The sequence below is a fragment of the Chaetodon trifascialis genome, chromosome 12 (genome assembly GCF_039877785.1).
Source record: "Chaetodon trifascialis isolate fChaTrf1 chromosome 12, fChaTrf1.hap1, whole genome shotgun sequence".
NCBI classification, from domain to species: domain Eukaryota; kingdom Metazoa; phylum Chordata; class Actinopteri; order Chaetodontiformes; family Chaetodontidae; genus Chaetodon; species Chaetodon trifascialis.
Window position 1 is genome coordinate 7,479,031 of NC_092067.1, and position 20,785 is coordinate 7,499,815.

Sequence of the window (20,785 nt, forward strand, 5' to 3'; positions counted from 1 at the left end):
ATAACTAGGGTATAACTCGGTTATAGTGTGTTTCCTGTAATATAAATACTTCAGTATTTTCTGACATGAAATGTGGAGTGCCTCAGGGCTCTGTTCTTGGCCTGTTCTCCATATATATTTTACTTCTTGGCCAAATGATATGCAGTTATGGAATAAATTTCCACTGCTATGCTCCCAATACTCAGCTGTATGTTTGTTTCATACAGATTTGATTCACTGTAAACTTTGCAGTGCTTTGCAGTGTATCTGCTCTGTCATGTGCTAGTGCAAAGTCTTCAAATGGTTCAAAATGCAGCAGTTTGAATATTAACAAAAAATTTGATAATGTTACACCAATTTTAGCTTCACTTAATTGGGTCGTCCCTTCATACCTGTTTGACTGAACTAAACTTTAAGTCCCATCTCCTGCATTATGCTCTCAGAATACAGGACTCCTCTCATTCCCCAGACTTAAATAGAGGTCAGCTGGCTGAAGGGCCTTTTCCTATCATCCCCTTTTCCTCTGGCATTATCTCCTCGCTGATATCAGACAGCCTGACTCTGATGAGGCATTTAAATCCAAGCTAAAAATTCAGCTTTTTGCCCTAACTTTCAATCAGTGCTGGTCTTTTGATACCTCAGGCCTCTTCTGTTACCGTAATCCTTATGGCAGCTCAGTCTGTCTCAGTAAATCTAGTAACTTTAGCACTTAGGGTCAATGTTTGTCCTGCAAGAATATCTTTCCCTTTCTAGCTGTTTCTGCTTTCCCTAATCCAAATCAAGGGTCCAAGGAAGAGAGGGTGTTAAAGCCCATTTAGGCAAATTGTGATCTGTCATTCTGGGCTATATAAATTGACTTGACTAAACATATTGTGACAAAAATATGTGTACGTGTAAATAATTCATGCAAAAGCACACAAAACTGTTAAAATCTTTACTTATTTATTTATTTATTTTTACAAAGAAATGACTCTCAAACAGTTTACAAATGATGCTCCTTGGACACCGTTCTCCTTAAGGCTAAACATATTACTGACTTTTCAAATTCAAAAACATCATCTCAGTGTCTCACGGTCTCACTCAGCCGGGAAGCCAAAGAAATGCTGGAACATAAAGAACAGCTTCCTGTCCGCTGAGACTCAGCAGTGATATGGAGCTTGAGACTGAATAAGATGGCGGCCTACGTTCTAACTGGCCAAGGCAGATAACAAAAGGCACAGTTCTGTAAAACTCGCTTTGAGGTGCAGTATCAAAGCATCTGGCTTGTTATGCAAAACAGTTCACACTAGCTTGCACTTCCAATTGCTTGGCTATTAAAATATATATAAAATATATTAAGCAATTCACCATTGGTCGAGTATATTTTGAAATATAAATAATTAATTAGATTCAAGTATTGCAGGTTTAAAGCTACAAAGCATGACCCTTACTGGGTCAACTGAATACTAGTGCAGTACTTTGCCAGAAATGAGACCCACTTCTACACTGAAGTATCACTAAACAAGGTTTTAGAGGCATCTTAATTGTTAAAGCTGCAATTTTTGATATTTCATATTAGTAATGAAAAAAATGACTAGGTGCAATACGAAGGTCTCTTGTAGTTATGAAGCCATCAATGATTACCACCAACATTACCCCTTAAGCGCTACGGAGCATTTTAGCGTCTTTCAGCTCATGGTGTTGGTTTTCTGGCTCATAGATTTCCAGTCACAACAGGCTTCTGCCAAAAACTTTGCTAAGCCCACCGTACGCAGCCCACCCAGTGTCAAACAGCAGACAGTTAGCAAAGAGCTGGTGAACATAGTGGAGCATCTAGCACCTAAAGAACCAGATTTATTTGTCTGGTGGAGACCAAAACAGAGCGAGGGGGACAGTGAATAGTGGACTTCACAAAGAAACACAACTATAAATGAATGATAATGTCGATGTGTGACTTGTGGATGTGTCGATAAGCAAGTCTTTACCATTTTTGTCATAACAACTTTTCAAGGAGAGAATGCATCAATCTTACATTTTCAGCTTGTTGCATCTTATTTTTGCCCCCAAGAGGCAAAAAAAAAAAAATTAATGCAGCTTTAAATGAAAATATTTTGTTATTAAATTTTCAGTAATCCAAAGTAAAAGCCTCTACAATTAACCTGACAATAACTATAAGACAAAAGCAGAAGACTCTGTCACATCATGGTCACTTGCCTACAAAAATTGTAATTTCTATTAGATTAATGTCTCCAATCAGAAACTACAACAGGTGAACTGAAGCCATTCACTGACATCTGACCTAAGGCACAACAAAAGATGCTTAAGTTGCTAAACTGAAATGCGGAAACTCCAGTGGTGGTTTAAGACAATTGATTGGTGGGCAGAGACGTCCATCTACACTCCATTAACACCACTGTCATCCTGCCTCTGATATGCTTGGTCATCTTAAACACACATGCGCATCCAGTGAGATGAAAGATTACAGATGGTTTGTCATAATTTACTGCTTCTCTGACACTGAGCACATCACATCTCTCCACACTAAGGCATCTGTTTAACATGCACTCACACACAAAAAAGAAAGATGCATTAAATGTGACAGGTAATCTGAAGTTTGTTGGCGGAGAAGCAACAAATTATATTTGCAAGCAGAACTGTGGATATGTAGAGAAGACAGTCACACATTACAGGAAGGAGGACACTGAGAGGTCTGTGCCCGGTTACTTCACTCCCCACTGAAAATCCTCCTGATGTCCACAGGCGGGCATATGTCTTCATGTCATTCAGTCAATCACTTTCACTGCCTGATTCACTCAGCTGGAGATCATTCTCTGCAAGTACATGGCAAAATAATCAATGAGTTTTAAAGACCAGTTGCGTGTATCTTTAAACAAAAGTAATCGAGTCCTCTTTGTGTCATTTCTTCAATATCTCATTGCAGTTTTTCATTTCACTGCATAACACTGAAACCCCATATTCAACTGAAAATAGCACAAACGAACTGAGAAATTTCATTGATGTTGAAAATTATGTCTTGATTTAGAATTTGATGCAGCAACACGTTTCAAAAATATTGGACAGTGGCAGCAAAAGACTGGAAAAGTTGTGAAATGTCCAAAGAAAACAGCTGGTGTAGCATCAAATGCAATGCATTTCAACTAACAATAGAGACTATTATTCAACTCAGAGCCTACATTTTTACTAATATTTGTATTTTCAAAAAAATGCTTTTGATTTTTTTGGCATTTGACCACATTTTTTGTTCACTGTCATCCATGAATTCCTGTGATTTGCATGTTTAATACCTGGCAGCTAGTCAAGTGGATTATGTAAGAAACAGATTACTGCTTCTGTTCTACAAATATCATGTTGCTCTGAACCAAGGCCTCACTGTACTATCCTTAATTTGCACATACTGTGACATATTTGAAGTATTTCAGTGTAGAAGCCACCAGATTTCACAATTAAATGTCAAATTACCCTAATTTAAATTATTTTTGAAGCGTGTTCTGTAAGACTTTTAGAAAGATGTTATTTTCCATAACTTCCCCTGTACCTGACTGAACATGTTGTTACTGTTAATGTAGTAAAATGCTGGGTGTGATAAAGATTAGATGGGCGTCTGGTTGAGTAAGAGTTCCTTCTGCTTTCACAGCTTTGCTGACACTGTCAAACTCGTCTGTGACTTAGGAGCAGCTGGCTGGTCTCCACAAAAAGATAAGCTACCTCACACGCTCAGAGGAAGCTGCAGGGGCTACTCACTGAGTGTGTTCATGAGTCCGCCTCCACTCTCCTGGTGGCGAATGTTGGTGTTGGCGCTGGTGTTGATGATAGGCATGCTGTGGTTGACCTGGACTGAGGGCAGCGCAGAGGTTCGTTCATCCTCAGAGTCACTGCTGCTGGAGCTGTCGTCGCTGCTGGAGGACGAGGAGCTGTTGGAATCTGAGGAGCTATCGCCACTGCTCAGCTGGTCCATGACCTGCGCCTCCGCCATCAGCTCTGTACGCAGCAGCATATGCACAAACAAAGATAAAGAACTATGTGACTATTATGCCCATTTTATTGGGAAAAAAAAAAAATCAAGCACATAAACACAATCACTGACCTAAGCAGAAATTGTGTTCGGTTGTTAAAAAAATGAGATATGAACACTCATAGAAGTCAGTGCAGTTGAAGAGACAGTGCCTGACGCCACGTTACCTCTCTCGATGTCATCCATTGGGGATGCCGGTGATGTCTTCTCTTTGGGAGGGGAACTCTTGGAGGTGGCTGAAGTCTTGCTGCTGCTGCTGCTGCTGCTGCTGCTGCTGCTGTTACACTTCATCTGCTGGCTCAGGCGACTGGTCTGTTGCTCCAGGCGAGAATGGATCTTACTGCTGCCCTCAGCCCTGAGAATGCACACGTACAGCACAAGCAAAGACATGCAGAGAGTTTCCTTTGAAATGTGGCACAAGTTTCAAACTAAGTTCAGAAATTAGCCGACGTTTCGATCAACTCCCTTAATACCATTATGCTTCAGAGGACAAGACAAGATCAACTAATGCAGCACCAGCAACTCTCACATTGCGATCTCTTTTTGCTGATATGTCGACATTTCCACCAAAGTCAAGTTTAAACTGTAAAATTATGGCATTTTCACGCTGGTTTTTATGGCAAAAATGCACATTAAAACAAGAGAATGGAAAACCGTAGATGGACACATGGATACTAATCACAGATTAGTAGTAACATGACTTGTAAGCAGTTTGTCAACCAACCTGGTCTTCTTCACAGCTATGTTGCTGTTGAGTTTTTCCAGTCTGTACTCTCCTGTGTCATGGTTCACAATAAGAATGCACTCTTTCATGTACGGCCTCTTGGATCCCTTGAAGACTGTTACTGGGGCACTTGAACCCTTGAAAAAGAAAAGAAAAGGCAACACAGGCCCGATCTTAACCATGTTTTTAGAAATACTCTGATCATGAGTCTGAGTCAGAGCAGACACCACAAACAAAGTTTTGGATTTTATTAGGATCCCTCAAACAATCATTGTGTTGACTGGTCAGTCATATAATCTGCATATGTGACTTCTCACCATAAAGGTTTAAAGATTTACACAGTACTACAGTAAAATAGCAAGACTTGATATATGTAGTTTAAAAAACACTGCAATCAGTCCATTACAGTATTCAGGCCCACGCAAGTGTATTAATACTAATAAATAAAAACCCCAAACATATTTGTGGTGGAGAGAAGCTTTGCAGCATCAAGCACTGACCTCTAAATTTGGCAAAGTGATGGTGACTTGCTCTCCTTTGCCCACTTCAAGCTCCCCTTCACATGTTGTATCAATGGAAGCTGGTTTGAAGTCATCTGTCACAAAAAAGCAAGACATTTTTTACACATTTCAATATATGTAATATTCTCATTATTGACATACAGTAGCATTGTATTATATAACAATAATAATCACCATACATATAATACTGTATAACGTTAAATGGTATACTAGCACACCGACGGTTGCTCATTCAATGCTGCAGTTGTCGACCGGTGCCACCAGATGGTGGTAGAGAACATACTGTCGCAATGCTAACATTAGCTAACATTTTGACAGCTGGAGCATCAATGGTTCCTAGTACTTCCGAGTTGACTAAAACTTACGAAAACGACAAAGAACATATGGAACTGACCACATACCAAAACGAGCCAGCAGCAGCCGGACACAAATGCAGCTAATCTGGCTAAATGTCAAACAGCTGCCTTCGGATATTTAGCTACAAAGCTAACTAGCATGCTACTGTTAGCTCCTGTAAAAGCCAGACGTATTGTAGTGACTCAAAATCCCACTTACATCGCACCGTATGGTAGGCACTTTTCGGGTGTTTCTCAAACGTCTCTCCTAATTTCAAGACATGTTCTTGATTGTCGAAGTTGGAATAAGTTGTTCCATTCATTGTGAGAGTTTCATGAGCCGTAAACTTTGTGCTACTCTTTAACATCCGATAACCATGTACGGCAGAGCCCTGACCGCCTCATTGGTCCAGTTAACCCCCACCTTCTCTCTGTTATGATTGGTCAAGCGGATTTTTCTCCTGTTTGATTGATTCAGAGTCTGTCAATCAAGATTTCGTGAAGACAGGGCCGCTTCAGGGCAAACGTCACATGGTTTCTTAAGTAGAATTAGTGTTGAGTGATCTGTGCTGTTTGATGCTCTGTGCTATGCAAACAGTTTATATTACTGATCCAAACCTTTCAGAATATAGTCATTTATTCTAAAGGAACACATAAAAGAAATACTGGAGGAAATCAATGTTCATACAATTCATCACACAGACAGACTCAATCAAAGTCGTGTGGATACAAAATAGAATGTGTCATAATTATTTCAGATTTATGTGTGTGATATATGAAGTTGTGGCCATCCATCCGCTCAGCTCCTCATAATACTGAAAACAGATCCTACTATAGTGTATAACTGGTTGGCACATTTTTTTCAGAAAGCAAAGCACAAGATGAATGTATTTTATCCAGGGAAAATGAACATGTGAGGCTTTTCAAGCAAGCATAACAATTAAAGCGATTAAATCTTTTTTAAATGTGCTTTAGTGTAGTTTTTTTCATTTGATGTTTAATGATTTTTTACTGGATCTTCTGGTATTTGATGTTTTACTAATAATTACTCACACTTTTACTTAGCTTCACTTTGTACAACACTGTGTAAGCGTATAAAAATTAATTTCATATTTTATTCTATCAATCTTTGAACATGTTCCTTCACAAATAAACTTATAGAATAAATACAAATTTGATATCAGTGTCCACAGCAAATATTGCAATCTCAACCCACAGATGCCAACGCTGACAAACTACCTCAGACACTAAAATAGAAGCATCACTGGGCTGAGTTGTAAACCTAATTACTGAATTAGCTAGAGTAGCTTAAAGGGGGTTGTGATGGTCTGGGAATGAGAGACTAATGAACTGGTGCAGTAACACTTGCTGACTGCAGTTTCAAGCTCCACAGGCTGCAGGGGCTCCACGAACCCTGTGGCAATGAAAATAATCTCTTTTCCTTTCTTTAAACTGTTAATGATTCCTAAGCCTTAAATTCCTGCCCTGTTTGCACTTTGCTGAGGCCATATGCTCTGCTGCCTTCAAACATTAAAGGATCAACATCTAAGACAAAAGGAATGTCAAGATTAACGCAAGTGTATTATCACCACTTTGTCACAACACGGCCTTCCTGTCCACTTACAGCACATGAGGAGATGGTGACTTTGTGCATGTGTCTCTGTGAGTCAGTAGTAAATAGGAATAAAGAACAGAGAGAAAAAGGCAGTAATGAACAGACATTAGGGCTCTAAATTAGCCAGGTCTGTAACCTTTGACCTCTAGATTATAATGTAAGAATCAGAGTAAAGTTCATCAGCCGCAAGAAGTATAAAGATAGAGGAATATCTCAGAAGGGACAACAAAGATTAACAGATCATGACTGGGTTATTTCAGGCAATCTTCCTGTTGTTTGTTTTTCCATTTTTCTGTCATTACAATCCTATTTTAAAGGTGCCAGTGGCGTGTTGAAAAATGACAAGCTGGATTGTAAAAGGACAGGAATCCTGTTTCACTGTATGCGTATCCCTCCTGAAAAGAAACCAGCAGGGGTCTGTTTCCATGGATCGAGGCAAACAGTGGCTGCCCTCTGGTGCTATCAGTTACTGTGGTTGCCCTTAGACTGTGTGGAGGTGAGGTTTACTGTTTCCAAGCAACTATTCGCAAGTTCACAATACTGTGGAGTTCCCAGGTTATACTGTGGAAAGAGGTGACATGAGGTTTTTTTGGTTTTTAAGAATGAGGTCTGCAGTTGACTAAGTCTGGCAAAACTCAACACAACAAATTCCAATTGCAACTTAAGATCTTTGCCTTCAAGATACCTGGGATGTGGCTTATACTTTTGGTTTAATATGCAAATATCTCTTCAATTTTGTTTCCATCCATCCATCCATCCATCCATCCATCCATCCATCCATCCATCCATCCATCCATTTTCTATGCCGCTTATCCCTTTCGGGGTTGCGGGGGGGCCGGAGCCTATCTCGGCTGTCAATGGGTGGGAGGCGGGGTACACCCTGGACCGGTCGCCAGCCGATCGCAGAGCACATACACACAACCATTCACACTCACACTCACACCTAGGGGCAATTTAGAGTCACCAATCAACCTAATGAGCATGTTTTTGGTCTGTGGGAGGAAGCCGGAGTGGCATTCCTTTAAAATGAACTTGAACTCACTACTTAGAGGACTCTTGGTCAAAGCTCATGTCTGTGTAATCATCATAAGTGAATATCATTAATGCTCTTTTGGAATTTGTGACAGCCTCCTCATGTTTGATTTCTGTGTATTGTTGGAATGTTTTCATGCTGCCTCTGTGGCCAGAACTCCATGAGATTTTAATCTCAATAAGACTTTTAGAATAAGAAAACCTTTTTTAGTCACACACAACACAACATGCCCACATGCCATGCTTCAGTGAAATTATTCTTCTGCATTTAACCCATCCTGGTAAGTCCTTCCTCCACGGCAGACCAGGAGCGGTGGGCTGCCAGCCGACAGCGGCACCCGTGGACCCAGTACCTGCAAAGGAAGATATTTGGCTCGTTCATTATTGCATATAAATTGTATTGAAAATGTTGGACCAGCAAAAAAACTATATAGTCCTGTGTAGTACAACGATCCATATAAATCTACTTTTTCAAGTCTTGAGGAAGTCAAGTCCTCATTTTTGTGACTTCTGCGGACTTTGGTTCAGCCCACAGTTCACATCACAGCCTGCACAAAGTGTTTGTTTAAATTTGTGAGGCTGTACTTTGTGGTGATGTTTTATTAAACTGCATTTTACCAAAAGCTGTTTCTGTTATTTTGTCCACAGCGTTGGAGCAAACATACTGGAAACACCTGACAGTGTAAAGTTGTCCAGTCCAACACCACACATTATAGTCTTGAGTTTAACAGAGTACAAGCAGTTCCTGTTAAAATGATCTCGTTCATACAATTGGGATTTGTGAAAGGACGATTGTATCAGACAGCTTTATTGTGAAGTAATGTTATTACTCTCACCATATGATAATGATAATTTCACATATCATGTCATGTTATGCTCTAGGCCAAATATATAGCCAGTACATATTAAATGTTATGGTTCTTCTTTCACTCTCTTTCTCAGCCTTTTTTATTTTATCATCCATTTTGGGATTTTTTGTTGTATTTTATTTCTTACCAACCTCGTTTGTATCATAACTTAGGTGATTTGATTGCATAACAATGCAATTCTCAACTGGCTTTAATTAAGTATTCTCTATTACAATGTGACCAACAGGGGTTTCTATTATTTTGGTCACTCAGTCTGCAGGCTCAGACTCGTGCTGAATGGTGGAGACAGAACACCTCCATGATCTGGGATCTCTGCCTTTTGAGTATTGAGGAGGGGGCCATGTGGGCTGAGGGTTGCCACAGCCAGCTTTTTTCATCTGAGCCAATCAGCAGCAGAGTGAGAGCGTTTCTCGTATGGTTAGTGCTACCTTCACTTACTGTTGGAAATAGAAACATCACAATGTTGGAGGCCCAGTGAACACCCCACAGAGCGTAGCTGGGTCAAAATTTTATTATTGATTCCTCAGAGTCATCCCCACAAAATCTTTACTTGTCACCACAAGACGTCAGCAGGGTGCAAAAAAATGATTCAAATCTCTTTGCATGCAAAACTGTATCTTATGAGCACCTTGATCTTAGGCCTTGAACTATGTGCGTTACTATTCCTGCACTGTGGATTTTCAAGCAACACGATAGCAAAGACTGCAGTAGCAATCAAAATTTTAGATAAAGTTTAGGATGACTGGACACCAGTTGTATTCATTTGTTTGGCATTCTTAAAAATAATTTTCTAAAACAATGAATTTTTGCTTTTACAAATCAAATAGGCATTTTATCCTCCATAATGGCCAACAGAGGCAAAAAGTGGCTCACAGCCTTTGGATTTTAAAAATAAAAGTCACCTAAAGGATATACTGGCATTATTAGGGCCACACATAGCCCCAATCATCAAGTTATTCATTTTGTCATAGGATTCATGTGACACCCTCAATAAGACATTTCATCCCTTGCTTTCTGGGCAAGGTGCTAACAGACAATAAATGACGAAAACTAAGCAACCAAAAAACACTTACCGCGTAATTTTCTACATCACAACACTACCACAGTATTATCAGCCTATGATGAGAAGAATGACGACATTTCCCTTTATCCAAATTGGAAACTGGGAGTGTTGATTTTTTCGAGCAGCACCTGAAGGCGGCACAGTTCCCAAGGAGAACCCCGCAAAGGAAAGAGGTCGTGTATCCGGGATCCTCCGGTAAAATCCCTCAAACCAGCGCGAGGGAAGAACAGAGAACAGATGAATGAGCAGCCAGTGTGTGATTTAATGCCAGAGCTGTTTCCGTCCGACCTGTGACTCACATCAGATCCTTCAGTGAGAGGAGCGGCTGTTCAACCTGCTGTCTGAATGTGAATCTGAAGCCACACAGAAACGGGACCTCTTCTCGCTGATGGGATGGAGGTGAAAGCGCCCAGAAAGCAACTCCCAGTAAGTAAGCTGCACCACAACGAGTGACCCAAATTACGAGCTATGAGACCAAAATACAGATAACGATGCAGGGTTAGTGAAGCTCCACCGGCAGTGTTCGACCTGAAGTATTCACGCCTGAGGCTCTGGTCCTCAACTGTGGTTTCTCACTGACCTTCACGTGCTTAATCTTTCCCCTGAATGACCAAAGCAGTCTTTATGCATGAGCTACATCCACAGCAGCTCACTGTGAAGCATCTCTGTCATTTTCCTTTCACGTCTCACAGAGTTTGACTAAATATTTGCGTGTTATCTGCAACATGTCATAGTTTTACTTTGTTTGGGCTCCTGGTGTTTGCAAACATGCAAAATAAGCTTTGGATCTTCAATAGAGCTGCAAATATCATTGTTTGTTATCAAAGAGTCATTTTATTTTTATTTTCTTTATTGAGATATGGCATTTATAGAAGATGATATATTGATATATATTGCCTTTAGTATGGACCTTGCTGTGAGAAGTGTAAGCACTCCTTTAAGCCTGAATGCTCAGAAAAACAGATTATTATTATTATTTTAACATTTGCAGTTCCACACTATCTACTGAGAGAGATCATGTGGTATGATTGAAAGCTCCAAAACAGCTGCTAAACAGCACTGAAACTCATTATGAGAAACTCTGACTAGTAAATATTTTGTATTGTAGTCTTTATAAATGACTACATGATTATTTTAATATCCAAATGGCTCTTGATTATGTTTCTTGTGACCGACTAATCAAAGAATAGACTAATACAATCAGCGTTTGGTTCCTGCGGTGCAGAGCAGAAACGATGCTCAGACTCCCATGCTAAATAACTTAACGTCATTACCGTTAGTCAAAGGAGGGAAACAGCTGCCAGGCTGAACTGGCTTCACCTTTGGCATTGTCTCAGCAGCCTGGACACTGTCCTCAGCAGTCAGGCTGTGCAATGCAACTATGTGACTGTGGTGTAAAAGCATGCAGCAAAAGAAAGATGGCCGTATTTGTTTTTATTGTCTGTCCTCTGTATGTGATGCCATTTAGTAAATGAAATAGTGCAGTTATTCCTTATTTCCCTCGGCGGGTCCACGAGTCTCTCAGATACTCCTGGGAGTCTTTCAGTGCAACGTTTTGGGGATGACTGGGCTACAGCAGGCAGGTGCATTGAAGCCATGACTGGAAGTACCCCTGGGGCTGATGGGAGTGCTGGCTGGCTGACTTCCAGATCGCAGTCAGATAATGTTAATGAACACGGTAAAATTGTGTTGTTTGCACCAGCAGCAGTATTTTTGTTTTCCAGGAATGGAAACTACTGCATCATGCTATGCATAAATAGTTGATGAAAACAGACTTAGTCAAAGTCATTTTTCCAAGATGAGGGTCATGTGACTGAAAAACCATCTGGATTGTAATGGCGTCTCCTGCAGGATGTATAAAACATACTGCTGTTCCTGCTTAGCTTGCATAATGCTTGGCGTGGATGGTTTTCTTGACTTATTGATTAGTTTTGCTACTAAGTCTTTTCCATTTTCTTTTCTTTTCTTTCTAAAGTGTTAGTTTAAATGACCATGTCACTAGAATTTGGTGCATTCAAAGACAAGTAATTTCATACTATTTTCAGGGATATTTCAGAATTGATAACATGCCCGTAGCTACCACTGAAGTCATGTCCTTGGTATTGTTTCTGGGAATTTGGGGGTTTTAACGACCTTGATGGTGTTGCATCACCTATTCATAAATCAAGCTTCTGTTTGAGGTCTTTCCCAAGTTCTTACTAGCTACTTTCAAAATGAGTTGAAGAAATGTCTTATAGCCAGAAAAGATATTGCTGGAGTCAGCAATATCTAAACCTCAAGTCAGGGCTGCATCAGAAGCTCTAATCTAACTGGAAAATGTTATAGTTTTAGGTGGATCATGATATATTACACTTAACAGCCAATCCTTTGTAAATCAGGGGATGATTTTGTGTTATTTATATGTGCAAACATGGAGAAATGTGTGTTTCAGGGCATGAGGGGAAACTGCTCCATTAAACTGACTTAACTGGCATTATTTGGTCATTCAGTCCTGTGCGTTATCTGTCTGTCAATGTCCAACTCAGTGGGAGACGCCACACTGTGGAAACTAATAGGTGTTCCTCCACATAGTAGTGCTTTGTTGCTTTCGATCTGAGCTCTACATGGTCTTACTCAGTGAGCTGATGTGTTAAAAGGTCAATTCGTCCTGTTTCCTGCAAGTTACACACACACACATATGTGCACGCACACTGCTATCCTTGTGAGGACACCGAGTGAAATATCTTAAAATGCCTTACCTCAACCCTAAACCTAAACCGAACCGTCAAACAGCTGGTTGAAGGTCTGTCTGAAAGTGAGGACTGACCAAAATATCCTCATTTCCCAAAATACCATCACTTCCAAGGTCTAACGCTCAAATTGGTTCTCAGAAAGATAGCCGTACGTGCACAGGCACACACACACCCACACACACACACACACACACACACACACACACACACACACACTCAGTCAATAACACTAGATTTAATGAGACAGGTCGATCTGTCAGGCTAAGCCAGCAGAAATGTCTGGCAGGTATACTAAGGGCCCCAGGGTCCTCTAATGCTAATGTGTACACTTGTGACAGGCATCGTAATGTACTGGTTTTGTTTTAAAGCAACGTCAACTTGGCTGGACAGAGTATAATTACCTTCCATTAACTTATTGGCTGAGATCAGGTGTTTTTTTAGACCACTGACTTCCCATTACTGTGGTCATTAGGGGATTAAGCTTCTATGTTTTTTGCACAGTATACAGCTGACTACAAAAATGATACCACTTTACAGTGTAGACTGTCAGTTTTGTCTGGTTGTATTTTGTATTTTTAGCTGACAAACCATTTCTGCAAGCTGATAAATTGAAGCGAGTAGCATCATGTCATGATGGTCATATATCCAAATTTGTGCAACATTTAGTTTAGAAGAAATGTTTTTAAACAGTAGGTCATATGTCATCGTATTAAACATTAATTTGATTAATGCATGTGTGATTTTTGTGTACATTTGCCAGATTTATTTGACCAAAAACCCCTCTTAAATCAAAGTCTGCTTACTAGCTTTTTCTGCAGCTTTAAACTGCATCTCACAGTGTTCTTTAGTGGATGGAGTTTGCTCAGTTGTCATCACATGACCTACTGAAAGTGTGAAACTTTGGTCTAATAATGATAACTGAGCAAACTGCATCTGCTGATTAAGACCGTGAAATGTGGTTGAAAGCCATGAAATTCTGATTTTGTAGCCAAGATCAGGAAGTAAGATTCATGCTCAACATTCTCATTCAAATGTATTATTATTATTATTATTATTATTATTATTATTATTATTATTATTATTATTATTATTATTATTATTATTATATAGAGTTCAACCAGGGTGGCGTGATGGTGGTGCTGGGGTTAGTGGGGAATCTGAGTGTAATTGGTGTTAGCCCTGTGATATACTGCCATCTATCCAGGTTGTAACCCACCTCTCACCCAATGTAAGTTGGGACAGGCTCCAGCCACCCATGACCTTCCACAGGGTTTAGATAATGGTTAGATCAACCTCATCATCCAAAGGGGTCATATACAATAGAGCTGGTTCCAGCAGTTTTTATTGACTGGCGTCTGCTGAGGGTGCAGACCTCGCCTTGGCTTGAAGCTTCAGTTATTCTTCAGACTTCTCAACAATGTGCTTTACACCGCAAGCTGCAACGTCTTGACATGCAGGAGCATGGACATTTTTAAAATAGTACAAAGCAGAATAAAGAGACGCATGTCTGTAAAAATCCTCTACTTTGATGTTGACGTCAGTCAAAAGGCACTCAGCCCTGTCAGTCGGCGAGGAGAGGAATGCAACCTTGATTCCAAACCACAGTGATTACACATGCCTAAAAAGAACGCAAGACATTTTCAGCAAATTGGCCACAATAATTCACTGGAAAAGATGTTTTTGATGTTAAGCTGGTTGATGCCAGCTAAGTTTTTATTTTTAGGCATTGAAGTCAAAAGAAATAATGTCAACTAAATAACTATTAGATTCAGGGCAGCAAATCGAACCTGGTATGTCAAACCCATTGTCCCCTGAGAACCTCCTTTGTTCTTGCATAGGATAAACTGTAACACATCCCCTTGTGTCCCGTCAGAACATCAGTCACAGCTGCATGCACGGCCACATGAAGACAGCCTGACGGACTGTGTGTGTGTGTGTGTGTGTGTGTGTGTGTGTGTGTGTGTGTGTGTGTGTGTGTGTGTGTGTGTGTGTGTGTGTGTGTGTGTGTGTGTCCTGTCACCCTTTTTACCCGCTAACACAATCAACAAAGGGCATTATGGGTGGATGACAGTCAGGAGTCCCTATCCCAATTATGGACAACTACTAATTACCACTGGAGTAATTAAGAACCAGGCAGCTGTGGCAACAACAAACTGCCTCTGGGAGACATCAAGAACCACTGCTGCTGGAGGTGAAACAGTTAATTATGTCCTTTTACACTGAATGTAAATAAATCCTCAAAACATGGCTGCACGGTCTTGGAGACACAGTTAATGCTGAGAGCGAGAGTGATCTGTCCTGGTCCAACAGTTTTGAGTGATGCGGTGCAGCTTGGGTCATACAGAGCTTCTTATTGCGTGTTCACTGGAGGAAAGTGAAGGCTGGAGTGAAAAAGAAAACAGTTTTTAACAGGCGGGCTGGAGAGCAGGAAGGTCACTTGATAAAATGCTAATACAGGCGCTTAGCATCCATGCTCTGTCAGTCTGACAAGGCTGGCTGGGCTGGTTGGCTGAGATATCTTCAAATAAACGAACATACTGTACAACTCACACAGACACGCAGCAGTGTAAAAAAAAAGAGTTACGAAGGACATGGATAGTGTATCGACTCCTTCTCCACAAATAAATACAGATTCTAGCCTTGAGTCTCTGAACCTTGGGATTGATATGCCTCACAGGGTTGCTTGATATTGCAGACAGAGTCACCAGAGATGAATAAGCTTCAGTCGTTTGATATTTGGTTGATGTAATCAGTTTGGAATATACCTCAGCATGATCCTGGCAATAAACAGTATACTCTCAGCAAGCCCAGATTGCATGTTTTATATTTATAGAATGAATTGTGTGTCAAGCTTATTGGTTATGTTTTGTTTAGTTTATTGTCAAGCTGTGCTCGCTGGTGTAAAGTACATTTACTCAAGTATGTGCTCAGATTCAGTTATGAGATACTTGTACTTAACTCAAGAACTCTCATACTCTGTTACTTTATACTGCTACTCCACTACATTTAGGAGGCAAATTTTACACCTTTCTTTCACTACATTTCTCTGACAGCTTTAGTTGATAGCTACATTGATTTAGGGTTTTACAGGCAAAGAATGTGTTCTATTACGATCAAATTAATTATTATAGGTTAAACTACCAGCTGTACAGTTAAAATACTAGCTACACATTTATGCATCAGTAATAATAATCCAATGACATTAAATATGACAGTGTAACTCTGAAAATACATTATGACGTAATGCATTTTCATAAGATTTAGAGTGCAGGCCTTTTCTTTGTCATAAAGTATTTTTCCCTGTTGTATTGTTCTCAGAAAAAATGAATTCAGCCAACTTGAAACACATTTCACATGGTTAGCACATGATTTCCACATGCGACAGATTCACATGTGGACACCTGTGACGTCACACACCCAGCAGCATTTCTCTTGTGATGAAGTCAACAGACATGTAAAATATCTAATTTCAACAAGAAAGAACAAAACACAAATAATCAAATACATTCAAGTAGTTTTAATTGAAATAACAAGCCAAATATTTGTTAACAGTTTACGTGAGAAACTTGTGGTTTTTAATACTTTACGTGCTTACAGAATTAATCTGTAATGTCTTTGTGGTACAAGAGAGGTGTAGCCTTCTCTAATGTGACCTTCATCCCATAATATTATTATCTGGATTAGTCTGCATAATCCATTCAGGTTTATTAGTCTGTTAGCATACAGTAGGACAAAACCTGCCGCTGTGCTTAATAGTCTATTCTGTACATCACCACAGAAACTCTGCATGTCTAAAAACATCACTGAAGATGTTTCTAATTTTGGCCTGCCGTGTTTACTGCTCGCTGCATCTGTCATAACTCCACCCTGACCTGGAAAGCTGCCTTTGCACTTTTACACGTTAAGTGACTGTAAGGTAGGTTTCTAGTAAATCAGACAAAAGATGGAGGTGGTTACTTTGAAGTTGCAGCAGCAGCTTCCTGTCAGTGCAGTCATTTTCTAAAAGCACCAACCTCGCTGATAGCCTGTGGCAGCGTAAAAGCTCCCTCAATGTCAGACCTCTCCACCCATCATCTGGTGTAACCATGAGTAAAGCTGCAGACAGGACTCCAGCTGTGCTCGTTCTGCCTCCACATCCAACCTTTTTCTCTCCTTCGCTAACAACCATCTATAACCTTGCTCTTATTCTCTGCACCTCCTTTTCCCTCTTCTTTTCTACACTACATGCTCTAATGCTCCAGTCTGTTCCACCTCTGGCCAAACTTACATTCACTGCTTTTTCCCTTCAGAAGAGGAAAAAAGTGGGAGAAGCTGCAGATAAAGGGGACAGACTCCCCATTAACGCCTGTCTTAAACTTACCATTTTCTTTTTTTTCCATCAGGAGTGAAGTAGACACCAATTTTTTACCAACATCTGTAGAGCCAAGGAATCAAAGTGTGCATCGGCCTTCATTGTACATTAAAAGGAATGCTTGGCAGGAATGCCGAGAGGGATCATGTCACTGTAGCGACTCGTTATCGGTGACACACGTCTGCTTCCTTTTCAGGGCCAATAAATCCTCACTGATATGGCTGAATAGGTTGATTGCCATTGACTCCCAAAATGACATATAATCGCAACAAAACAACTAGTTTAGGAAAAAGGTCATGGCTTAAAATAAGTATGTTACTGTTAGGTACGTGATGTAATGTAAGTACCTTATGTGATGCTGACTTTCAGTTTCTCAGGGGACATGAACAGTGGGCTCCTGGGTGAAAGTCCTGTGTTTGTTTGACCCCTCCATCCACCCACTCCTCTCCAAATGCAGACTCTCTTGCTCTTTACACTACATCACCTGACTTCCTGCTTTGCTCCTGTCACAATATGGCCACTAGAGGCCACCCAGCAATAAACAGAAAATTGAATCCTGATATCTGCTTGCAAAGTCTAGTAAAGCAACATTGCAAAGCACCTATATGGTTGTTTTTCTGGTGAGGATGGGCTTTCAGGGCAATAGTCAAAGATTTTATTTTTATGAAACCACAAGTTTGCAAGTTAGCTGATGGACACAAAACAACAGATTCAGACTGTGGCATTTTTTAAATTGCTACTGAGACGAGAATCACTCACCAAATCCCTCCCAATGGCTAGCCTTGAAGTAATTAACCATTAGCGGCTCTTGCACAAAATAGAAAACAGAACAAAAATAGCTTTCTGAACGAGTGGATTTTTGCCCAGGAGCATTTTTCTTAAAGAATGAGAGAAAAAAAAACATATAGTGAAGGCAGTGGCATTTTACCAGCAAATATGTTTCTCTCAAAGGAGACTGCTCCCTGTGTGTGTGTGTGTGTGTGTGTGTGTGTGTGTGTGTGTGTGTGTGTGTGTGTGTGTGTGTGTTGTGATGTGAAGCCAGATGCAGAATGTTAATGAGACTGAAAGCTTCTGTGCTGCTCTACCTGACAGCTTGAAGACGGCCTCAGCTTGTGTGTTTGTGTGTGTGCATGTGTTTATGTCTGCGGCCTTCCTATGGACGATTAAGATTCAGGTCAGAGCACATTTTTACCAGTAGGAAGGATCATCCTGAAAGCAGCTGAATCGGCATGCTTGTGTTCACTAAAGATGTTGTTTTGTTGATCGGCAGAGTCCCAAAGGAAACTGTCAGGTTGGAGAGGCTGAAGACCCTGAGCTGACTCGCAGTGCATCTGCGTTGCCGTTAGCGATTTGGTTGGTAAAATAAGGATTAAACCACAGGTCTGCTTCCTCCCTCCTCCTTTCTTTCTCTCCCACTGTGTCTCTCCCCCATGAAGTGCTGAAAGAGAAACAGTGCTGCAGCATTACCAGAACATGTTCTGGTGAAGGGTTTTGTTCTCCCTTTTCTTACTGTAAAGGCATCTGAGACAAAGGTTTAATTTTGGGCTGGGCGGGGACGGGCTTAACAGATTCACACATAGACGAGATTCAGACTGTAGATGCAGTGTGTGCTTTTGTAGGCCTGTGGCCTAGAATCATTCAAAATGACCACAATACGCAAATTAAAACGTTCCATAATTTCATCCGTTATCAGCCTTATGTAGCTTAGATCTTGATAATTTGGAAAGATAATCATGGATTAATTGCTTTAACTCCATCTTGGTAAGTCCACATCTCGTTAGCTTGGCCTGCATCTTTGGGGCCTGGAAGGTGCGCTATGCCTAACACTCAAAAACCTCTAAAGTTCAATATATTTAGAAGTCTGGACCAGAATATACAGAGGGAACATAACATTCAAACTTCTGGCACTAGCTCTCTTACTAATTGCACTGTGTTAAAAAAAAAATCTGCAGGTCTTCCTGTTTTTAGAAGTACCAGTGACAAGATGTGAAAAATAATCTAGGAAGACCAGTTTGAGTCATAGAACCATGAGTTTTAAGGTTATCGGACACCAAAACACTGCACACACTACACTGAGACACAATGTCCAACTCTGGAAAGTTCTCACAGCAACAATCCTTTCATCCTCCATCCTTGTTAATCAAGAGGTGGACAGTAGGATTATCCCATTTACCTTACAAATGTGTGCTTGGAATGTGTGCTTGCACTTGTTTGATTAGCCAATGCACTGTTCTCAAACTGCAGTGCAGAAGACGTTCAGCCACGCTCAAACGTTTAGCCGGGCAGCTTCACGTTTCTCGCCACAGCCCTCTGTGTGTGCTCCCCTGCAGTGAAATGAATGAGGAGGCTGGATTTTTTCATGCAGTGCTAATGTTTGTTTGCACACGGTCCTGTGCACACCAAATATAAAATACACTTGCTGTGCAACCTGGCTGACCACGTTGTTTCCTGCGTATAGTTTAATCTCCATGCTTGAAATAGAAAATGCCATTTTTTTGTTCACTTAAATAAGCAGTGGTTTTTCCCACAGTGTCTTCTCTGCTTTCTGACCGTGTCTAACATTAGAAGCCTCTTTTTTAAGTCAAAAGCTAGTGGCTTTTCATTCAGAGACAGCCCAAGGTCTCCTCTAATGGCTTTTCCATGTGACGTTACTCAAAGTATAGCGACCTTGTTGGCTTCCCACTCTTTCCTTGGACACTCAGTTATGTCATTGTTGCATAATGTTACCCTCTTTAGCACAATTATGTTTGATAGACATCATCCTCATACAGAGTAATTGCCTCCAGCAGTTCTTGCCTGTTGCCTTAATTCTGCCTAAGTACAGTGTCATTGAGATTCAAAAAGCCTTGCCCACTGTCTGAATATTCTGCATTATAATATGCCCCGGCCAGCTTGCTCTATTGATTTGTTAATGCTGATGTTTCTTTTGTTTTTGTTTATTTAATTGGTGTAAAGTGCATGAAGACATAAGGTGAGACATAAAGTCAGTCAGTTAGAGAAGACAATATCCAACAAAAGCCCTAAAATAAAATAAAGGGCACAATTAATGGTACAAAAATCATCATACTGATAACATCATCATTATCATCATCAACAACAGCAACAGCAACAGCAACACCACAACAACAAACGACAATATATAAATAATTGTAATAATACCAGCCAGTTACTGCTGCTAAAGGCTGGTTGAGGTTGTGTGTGTGTGAGATGAAGAGGAGATGCTGGATGACTGGCTGATGCTGACATTCTGGTTATGCTCTGTACTCTTGCAATGAATATTGGGTGGTTTAGTCTCCAATGCAGGCTCAGACATGTGGTCAACTTCATATGCTCTCATTAAGCTAGCGGTCATGGTCTGACCCACCCAGGCACCTAACACTGCGACTCGAGCGGACGCATCAGGTGAGCGGGGGTGTTGAGATTACATCCCATGCCACAAGGAGACCATTTCCAGTCTCAGCATCACATACTGGGGGAAAAAAACAGTAAAAACACGATGTGATGTGAGCATGACCGGTCACCATGGGTGAGATGCCAGGACCGTAGCCCACC

The 20,785-nt window shown here is 40.7% G+C and overlaps 2 protein-coding genes across 3 annotated transcripts in view; one reads left to right on the plus strand and one right to left on the minus strand.

The window, feature by feature from the left end:
* Positions 1–899: 899 nt before the first annotated feature.
* eaf2 (ELL associated factor 2) lies at positions 900–5,989 on the minus strand. Its single transcript, XM_070975231.1, has 6 exons — positions 5,792–5,989; positions 5,216–5,310; positions 4,716–4,852; positions 4,159–4,346; positions 3,721–3,957; positions 900–2,789 (listed from the first exon to the last, which is right to left on the minus strand). Exons 1-6 carry the CDS (start codon positions 5,937–5,939, stop codon positions 2,746–2,748), a joined length of 849 nt encoding a protein of 282 aa, XP_070831332.1. The 5' UTR covers positions 5,940–5,989; the 3' UTR covers positions 900–2,745.
* A 4,300-nt stretch (positions 5,990–10,289) lies between these two features.
* arhgef49 (Rho guanine nucleotide exchange factor 49) overlaps positions 10,290–20,785 on the plus strand; it is a 57,733-nt gene continuing 47,237 nt past the window's right edge. For both annotated transcript variants that reach the window (XM_070975900.1, XM_070975902.1), the window contains exon 1: positions 10,290–10,576. The gene's annotated coding sequence lies outside the window, so the exon portion shown is untranslated. The remainder of the gene's footprint in view (positions 10,577–20,785) is intronic.

Coding starts and splice junctions, on each gene's coding strand:
- eaf2 (XM_070975231.1), bottom strand. CDS start 5,939: ATGTTAAAGAGTAGCACAAAGTTTACGGCTCATGAAACTCTCACAATG. Junction 4,347..4,715: donor ATAGCTGTGAAGAAGACCAG/GTTGGTTGACAA, acceptor GTGCATTCTCAG/GGCTGAGGGCAGCAGTAAGA. Junction 3,958..4,158: donor AATGGATGACATCGAGAGAG/GTAACGTGGCGT, acceptor TGCTGCGTACAG/AGCTGATGGCGGAGGCGCAG.